The 8,957-nt window shown below is 39.5% G+C and overlaps 1 protein-coding gene across 1 annotated transcript; it reads right to left on the bottom strand.

Annotated features, from left to right (window-relative positions):
• Positions 1–4,209: 4,209 nt before the first annotated feature.
• LOC121870305 (probable inactive receptor kinase At1g48480) lies at positions 4,210–4,974 on the bottom strand. The gene has a single exon (XM_042372089.1). The coding sequence runs from the start codon at positions 4,972–4,974 to the stop codon at positions 4,210–4,212; it is 765 nt and encodes a 254-aa protein (XP_042228023.1).
• Between the last annotated feature and the right edge of the window lie 3,983 nt (positions 4,975–8,957).

The raw sequence follows: 8,957 nt of genomic DNA, 5'->3' as shown, positions 1-8,957 counted from the left end.
ACTACATATAACACCATCCATCATCACTACATATAACACCAATCATCATCACTACATATAACACCAATCATCATCACTACATATAACACCATCCATCATCACTACATATAACACCATCCATCATCACTACATATAACACCAATCATCATCACTACATATAACACCATCCATCATCACTACATATAACACCAATCATCATCACTACATATAACACCAATCATCATCACTACATATAACACCATCCATCATCACTACATATAACACCAATCATCATCACTACATATAACACCAATCATCATCACTACATATAACACCATCCATCATCACTACATATAACACCATCCATCATCACTACATATAACACCAATCATCATCACTACATATAACACCATCCATCATCACTACATATAACACCATCCATCATCACTACATATAACACCATCCATCATCACTACATATAACACCAATCATCATCACTACATATAACACCATCCATCATCACTACATATAACACCAGTCATCATCACTACATATAACACCAATCATCATCACTACATATAACACCATCCATCATCACTACATATAACACCAATCATCATCACTACATATAACACCAATCATCCTCACTACATATAACACCATCCATCATCACTACATATAACACCATCCATCATCACTACATATAACTCCAATCATCATCACTACATATAACACCATCCACCATCACTACATATAACACCATCCATCATCACTACATATAACACCATCCATCATCACTACATATAACACCATCCATCATCACTACATATAACACCATCCATCATCACTACATATAACACCAATCATCATCACTACATATAACACCATCCATCATCACTACATATAACACCATCCACCATCACTACATATAAGACCATCCACCATCACTACATATAACACCAATCATCATCACTACATACACCATCCATCATCACTACATATAACACCATCCATCATCACTACATATAACACCATCCATCATCACTACATATAACACCATCCATCATCACTACATATAACACCAATCATCATCACTACATATAATACCATCCATCATCACTACATATAACACCATCCACCATCACTACATATAACACCATCCATCATCACTACATATAACACCAATCATCATCACTACATACACCATCCATCATCACTACATATAACACCATCCATCATCACCACAGACATACTTCTTTGTTTTATATAGATTAGATGGGTCAAATTTACTTCTCTGACTCCCATAAGTATTTAGATTTTTAGACTCAAGATGAGTTATTAAATGCTGTTAAAAAAGGAAAATCTACAGCACCAGGTGAAGCCTGTGTGACTTAGGAAATTTGGAACTGCTTAGTTAGTAGGGAAAATAGGCCATTATTAGATTTATTCAACATGAGCTATACAGAGGGTAGATTACCAACAGAATGGAAGAAAGTGATAGTTATCCCTGTCCCTAAGGCAACTGGTGGATACAGGCCAGTGTCTTTAACATTTTGTTTTTGCAAGATGATGGAGAGAATATTATTACATGGGCTTGTATATATTGTGGGGGAAAATCTATCTTGTAATTTATTTGGTTTTTTGGAAGGGAAATGTACTTCAGACTGTGTTATAAAATGTTTATCAAATGATGCAGACAGATGTAGAGTTTTTGTGGATTTACAAGGAGCATTTGATAAAGCTCACAGTGAAGTAGTTATGAATGAACTGGCTGCTCTAGGGGTATCAGGGGAGTTGTTACACTGGATAGGTGACTACTTGCATGGAAGGAGAGCCTGTGTATGGTATCAGGGATGTTTGTCTGAGGAAAGAGCACTTGAACTAGGGGGAGTATTGAGCCCAATGTTATTTAATGTGTTAATGAACAAGATAGCCTGACACAAATATCCCACAGGAGTTGTAACCATCATTTATGCAGATGACATCATATTTCAAGGAAACTCTGTCAAAAATTTGCAGATTGCATTAAATAATTTTAGTGTTCTTTCTCAAAAGATGGGCTTAGTTATCAATGAAGAAAAAACCAAGTGTGAATGTAAAGGAAGAGGAACTGAATCCGTTTTTCTAAATGGAAATTTTTTTGAGAAATTGTCAATGTATAAATATTTAGGAATATATATTGGCTTTACTAGTGAAAGTAAAGAGGCAGAAATACATCATGTCCTCACTCAATGTAGAGCAAGATTACAGCCCTTGAAGGCTCTAGCATGTTGTGGTAAAGGTGCTGGGGTACCCATACTGAGAATGATGTATATTTCTACCATCAGATCACTTATAGACTATGTCCTCTCTTGTACTGCTGAAGGAAGGCTACAGGAGCTTGAGATCATGCAAAATGAAGCAATGAGAATAATTTTAGGGTGTCAAAAGGATGCAATGATTGAGATAATGAAAATGGAACTATGGTTACAGAGCATTTCACAGAGGGTCAATGAAATTAATACAGTTGCAGCAGTTCGATTAATGAGAGGGAACAGTGGGGGTAAATTTGTACAAGATATAAATGATGGTTTAAAAGGTAAACGGACCTTCTGTAGGCAAGGCAAGGGAGGATGCATGAATGGATTAGTAAATATTATTAAAAAATGTAATCTGGCAGACTGGTGTACAGCTGTTCAGAAGAGTTGTAAGAATCCACCCTGGGAAGAACGAGAAGTAGAGTTAGACATAGTGCCTCTCACAATGAAGAAATTATTACATGAACCAGGACAGTTAAGGGCTTTATATGGGAATAAGATTAGTAATTTGCCTAAAATAAACACATTGCATGTATATTGTGACGGTTCAGTTATGTCAAGTGGCAGGGCAGGGTGCGGGATCCTTATAAGACAGTACACAGAACAAGGGAATGATGACATCAAAATTGGACTTCGGTTGAGCAGTTTTATTTCATCAACACAAGCTGAGTTATATGCAATCTTAGTATGGTTGGAAAATGTTGTAAATGTGTATAAAGATGCATATTTTTTTGTTGATAGTAGGGCAGCTTTGGATTCTTTGAACAGTGGGAGTCCAGTCTTTGAACACATTATTGGTTCATGTAGAAAATTAGTAAATACAATAAGGAAAAATGGCCATAATGTTCAATTTGTATGGGTCCCTTCACATGTGGGGATTGGTCTTAATGAAGCAGTAAATATAATAGCAAAAAGAGCCACGGAAAAGGCCGAGATCGACATAATATGTACTAAAACCTTGAAACAATTAAGGAGCAAATTACGGAAAATACAATCAATAGAAGATAATTTCAAAAGGAATGAAATATACGAGAAAAGGGAAACAATGAAACATTACCATCATGTTCTCATGAACACAAAATTTACGTATGGGAAAGATGGGAGTAGGTGGAAAGATTCAGTGTATATGAGGTTAAGATTAGGATATAAATATTATTGGGAACTTGGAGCTGAGAGAAGTGAACAGGATAAAGAATGTAGAGTTTGTAGAACACCCAGATCCCATACCCTGCCACATTATATACTGGAATGCCCATTGCTTAATGTATATAGAAATGCCCATATAAATAATGTCCCCATGCAAATAGAGTGGATGTATAAAAATAGGAAAATAGATGATATATTAAAGAAATATAGAAATTTTTCATCTAGAATATAACTATGTATGTATATAACTGATTATATGAAATATTAGGGATTTATGTGAGACCTGAGAGGGACATTCCTGGATTGGGGTGGGGATGACTTATGTCACTTCATCCCTTTGAGATGTACTAATGTTTTTTGTATCTCAATAAACGTATCAATCAATCTGTACCTAGACATGCAGACTAGATTTTTCTGATGGCTTGTGATGAGTTAGGAACGATTTAGACCTTCAATCCTATCATAAATAACTAGTTTTCTCAGTCACGTGATGTTTTAGCAACTTTAACCCTTATTTTGTAGAGTTTTGGTCCCAATTTATTTAAAAATATAATTAACATCGTGAATTTAAGCGTTTTCCTTACCCATTGATCTGCCATCTTATGAAAAAAAGTCCAAGGTTGTGCTGTTGAAGGTTTGAGTTAGGGGAATGTTGAAGTCAGGCGGACAAGGAATCGGATGCAAGGTTTACCTGTCGTTTGAGTTTTGTTTTTCGTTTCGTTCAGATACGCTGTGGGAAGGTGAGAGATAGTGTGTGCTTTATAGCTTGGGGCCTAAAATTTTTTCTTCAACTGATGATTTCTCGGAATTCTCGGAGGAGGTGTGGTAGTGATGGCCGGTCAGTGCGGCGCTTGGTCATGGCCTTCTTGGCGAGTTTTGTGACCTCTGGATGGTCCCCTGGGGCCTCCTTGATCAATTCCATCAGGACAAACCCGAAAGAATATGTATCTGAATTCTTGGTGGTCCTAAACCCACGGCAGACTTCAGGGGCCATCCAGGGGAAGTCCTCGTGTAGGCAATCAGCGCTGACTTTACAAGACTTACCGATCTCACAGGCCAGACCGAGGTCAATGAGGCTGACCTCTGGCCGGGATGAGGGCCCTTGGATCATTATGTTATCCTCCTTGATGTCATTGTGTGCTAGACCTTTCGTGTTCATCTCAAGGATTTTCTCACCAAGGAGGAGCCCCAGTTGTATAAGGTCATATTGGCAGATCAGGTTATCTTCAGAGAGAAGGTGGTTGAGTGTGAGCTTACCCCTGAAGGACTGGAGGATCGCTGGAGGTTTTGGACAGTACCCAAGTACCTTAGGAATCCCCCCAGCACCATCGAGGGCATACATCTTGGCAGCCTCATCCTTGAAGAATTTTTTGGCTGATGGTGACACTGCCTTTTTCAAAACAGCTACATCATTTCCCCACTTGACAAGGTAAGCAATTGCGTGCGCTCCCTCCCCAAGAATTTCCGCTCCGTCTTGTAGGAGGTCAGTCACGTCCTCAGGGAGAAGCTCATACACCCAATCTTGGAAGTTTTCTGTTTTTCGGCAAGCCATTTTTAATTATCTGTATCGACTCAGCCTTCTCCAGGACATCAAATTATTATTTGGGGGTTAGATGCGTTTTTGAGGCGCTGAAGTGATAGTTGTTGTGCAATGAAGTGAAGAGGTGCCTTATAGTATAGTGAAGAGGTGCCTCATAGTGTAGTGAAGATGTGTAGTGAAGATGTGCCTCATAGTGTAGTGAAGTAGGTGTAGTGAAGATGTGCCTGATAGTGTAGTGAAGTAGTTGTAGTGAAGATGTGCCTGATAGTGTAGTGAAGTAGTTGTAGTGATGATGTGCCTGATAGTGTAGTGAAGTAGTTGTAGTGAAGATGTGCCTGAAGTAGTTGTAGTGAAGATGTGCCTGATAGTGTTGAAGTAGTTGTAGTGATGTGCCTGATAGTGTAGTGAAGTAGTTGTAGTGAAGATGTGCCTGATAGTGTAGTGAAGTAGTTGTAGTGAAGATGTGCCTGATAGTGTGAGTAGTAGTGAAGAGTGAAGTGTAGTGTTGTAGTGAAGATGTGCCTGATAGTGTAGTGAAGTAGTTGTAGTGAAGATGTGCCTGATAGTGTAGTGAAGTAGTTGTAGTGAAGATGTGCCTGATAGTGTAGTGAAGTAGTTGTAGTGAAGATGTGCCTGATAGTGTAGTGAAGTAGTTGTAGTGAAGATGTGCCTGATAGTGTAGTGAAGTAGTTGTAGTGAAGATGTGCCTGATAGTGTAGTGAAGTAGTTGTAGTGAAGATGTGCCTGATAGTGTAGTGAAGTAGTTGTAGTGAAGATGTGCCTGATAGTGTAGTGAAGTAGTTGTAGTGAAGATGTGCCTGATAGTGTAGTGAAGTAGTTGTAGTGAAGATGTGCCTGATAGTGTAGTGAAGATGTGCCTGATAGTGAAGTGAAGTAGTTGTAGTGAAGATGTGCCTGATAGTGTAGTGAAGTAGCTGTAGTGAAGATGTGCTTGATAGTGTAGTGAAGTAGTTGGAGTGAAGATGTGCCTCATAGTGTAGTGAAGATGTGTCTAATAGTGGTTTTTTTTTTTACGGGGATTAGCCCACCCGGACACAGGTCACTGACCCACATCAGGGCCTGGGGGGCAAAAATGTAATAATAATAATAATAATAATAATAATAATAATAATAATAATAATAATAATAATAATAATAATAATAATAATAATAATAAAAAATAATAGTCATAATAATTCATAATAAATAAAATTTATGATAAAACAAACAAAATCAAATAATAAAATAATGATGATAATAATACAGTAACTGTAATAATAATAATATTAATAATAAAGAACTATAAATACAAAAATGAATAAAAAAGATCAAAAGTGAGAAACAATATATGTATGTTGTATTGTCAAAGTAAGAGAAACAACTGAGACCCTGCAATTGTGTGTAAATGAAGCAGAAAGTCAGATCATCAACCTAGGACTTGGTCACATATGGCAGCAGGGTCTACCATTAGACAACACATTATGCTGCCAATATCTTCCCAGGCGGTAGTACCTCCCTGTTTGGTAACTGCCTGCTACCTACTACCTGTAATGAAGTAGTTGTAGTGAAGATGTGCCTGATACACCTTTTCACATATCCGTCGAGACATTGTTTTATAACTATTTGACAAATTTCATAACCGAATGACACAACACATATCGAATGACAATCTAAAATAACTGTTGGTGGTCTGTCATTCTCCAATTGTTACATTCTCAAACTCTATGTAGACTGTCGGTTTATTGTTCACAGCTGTCAACTTCATAACTTACGTCAATTACTTCTGTCAGCATGAACCAACAGTTATTTTAGAGTGTCATTCGATATGTGTTCTGTCATTCGGTTATGGAACAATGTCTCGACGGATATGATGAAAAGGTGTATTTTCATTATTTCGTCATTATTTCATCCCTTATCGTCATTTATCGTGACATCGTACTATTTCGTCACTTATCGTACTATTTCGTCACTTATCGTCAGTATTTCGTCCTTTATCATCAAATATCGTTACATATCATCAATTATCGTCACTAATCGTCACTTTTCGTCACTTATCAATTATCGTCACTATTTCGTCACCACTCGTCACTTTTTCGTCACTTAGGGATACTTTTAGAAACGTATGGAAAATATCTTATCTCTTTTTGAATGATGTGTGTGTGTGTGTGTGTGTGTGTGTGATAGGCAGAGAAAGAGAGTGAGAGAGAGTTCTTCTTCTTCTTCTTCTTCTTCTTCTTCTTCTTCTTCTTCTTCTTCTTCTTCTTCGCCTCCTCCTCCTCCTCCTTAACCCCTCCTCTCTTCCCCCTCCTCCTCCTCTTCCTATCTTCTCTGGTCACCCCTCCTCCGCCTCGTCGACAAATCCGTTTTCTCTAAAAAATTAATTGAGAAACAAAGAAGAGGTATTTTATGGGTAACTACAGTATACACCCCTACACTGTACACCCCTACAGTATACACCCCTACAGTATACACCACTACAGTATACACCACTACAGTATACACCACTACAGTATACAACCCTACAGTATACACCCCTACAGTATACACCACTACAGTATACACCACTACAGTATACACCACTACAGTATACACCCCTACAGTATACACCACTACAGTATACACCACTACAGTATACACCACTACAGTATACACCACCACAGTATACACCACTACAGTATACACCCCTACAGTATACACCACTACAGTATACACCCCTACAGTATACACCACTACAGTATACACCACTACAGTATACACCACTACAGTATACACCCCTACAGTATACACCACTACAGTATACACCCCTACAGTATACACCACTACAGTATACACCCCTACAGTATACACCCCTACAGTATACACTACCACCTACAGTATACACCCTACAGTATACACAGTATACACCCCTACAGTATACACCACTACAGTATACACCACTACAGTATACACCACTACAGTATACACCACTACAGTATACACCCCTACAGTATACACCACTACAGTATACACCCCTACAGTATACACCACTACAGTATACACCACTACAGTATACACCACTACAGTATACACCACTACAGTAATTACTTTGCTTAATGACCCAGCTAAACCTAGTTAAATGACCTTGTTCTTGTGTAGTCGTGGTAGTGGTAGTAGTGGTGGTAGTGGTGGTAGTGGTGGTAGTAGTGGTGGTAGTGGTGGTAGTAGTGGTGGTAGTGGTGGTAGTAGTGTTGGTAGTGGTGGTAGTAGTGGTGGTAGTAGTGGGTGGTAGGTGGGTAGTAGTGCTGGGTAGTGGTAGTAGTGGTGGTAGTGGTGGTAGTGGGTGATGGTGGGTAGTAGTGGGGGTGGTAGTGGTGGTGTGGTGGGTAGTGGTGGTGGTATTGGTAGTGGTGGTGGTAGTAATGGTGGTAGTGGTGGTGGTAGTGGTGGGTAGTGGTGTGTGTAAAGTGGTGGGTATTGGTGTAGTGGTGGTAGTGGTGGTAGTAGTGGTGGTAGTGGTGGTAGTGGTGGTAGTAGTGGTGGTAGGGTAGTAGGTGGTAGTGGTGGTAGTGGTGGTGTAGTGGTGGTGGTAGTGGTGGTGGTAGTGGTAGTAGTGGTGGTAGTGGTAGTGGTGGTAGTAGTGGTGGTAGTGGTGGGTAGTGGTGGTAGTGGGTGGTAGTAGTGGTGGTAGTGGTAGTGGTGGTAGTGGTGGTAGTAATAGGTGGTGGTAGTGGTGGGTAGTGATATAGTGGTGGTGGTAGTGGTGGTAGGTGGGTGGTGGTGGTAGTGGTGGTAGTGGTAGTGGTGGGTAGTATTGGTGGTAGTGGTGGTAGTAGTGGTGTAGTGGTGGTGGTAGTGGTGGTAGTGGTGGTGGGTAGTGGTGGTAGTGTGGTGGTAGTAGTGGTGGTAGTAGGTGTAGTGGTAGTGGTGGTGGTAGTGGTGGTAGTGGTGGTAGTAGTGGTGGTGGTAGTGGTGGTAGTGGTGGTAGTAGTGGTAGTAGTGGTGGTAGTAGTGGTAGT

This window comes from Homarus americanus, unplaced genomic scaffold (assembly GCF_018991925.1).
Source record: "Homarus americanus isolate GMGI-L3 unplaced genomic scaffold, GMGI_Hamer_2.0 scaffold50943, whole genome shotgun sequence".
Classification (NCBI taxonomy): domain Eukaryota; kingdom Metazoa; phylum Arthropoda; class Malacostraca; order Decapoda; family Nephropidae; genus Homarus; species Homarus americanus.
Note: the sequence above shows the minus strand (reverse complement) of the source record. Positions and strands in the feature narration are given on the sequence as shown.

Excerpts from the sequence above, each read along its gene's own strand:
- LOC121870305 (XM_042372089.1), bottom strand. The coding sequence starts at position 4,974 with ATGGCTTGCCGAAAAACAGAAAACTTCCAAGATTGGGTGTATGAGCTT.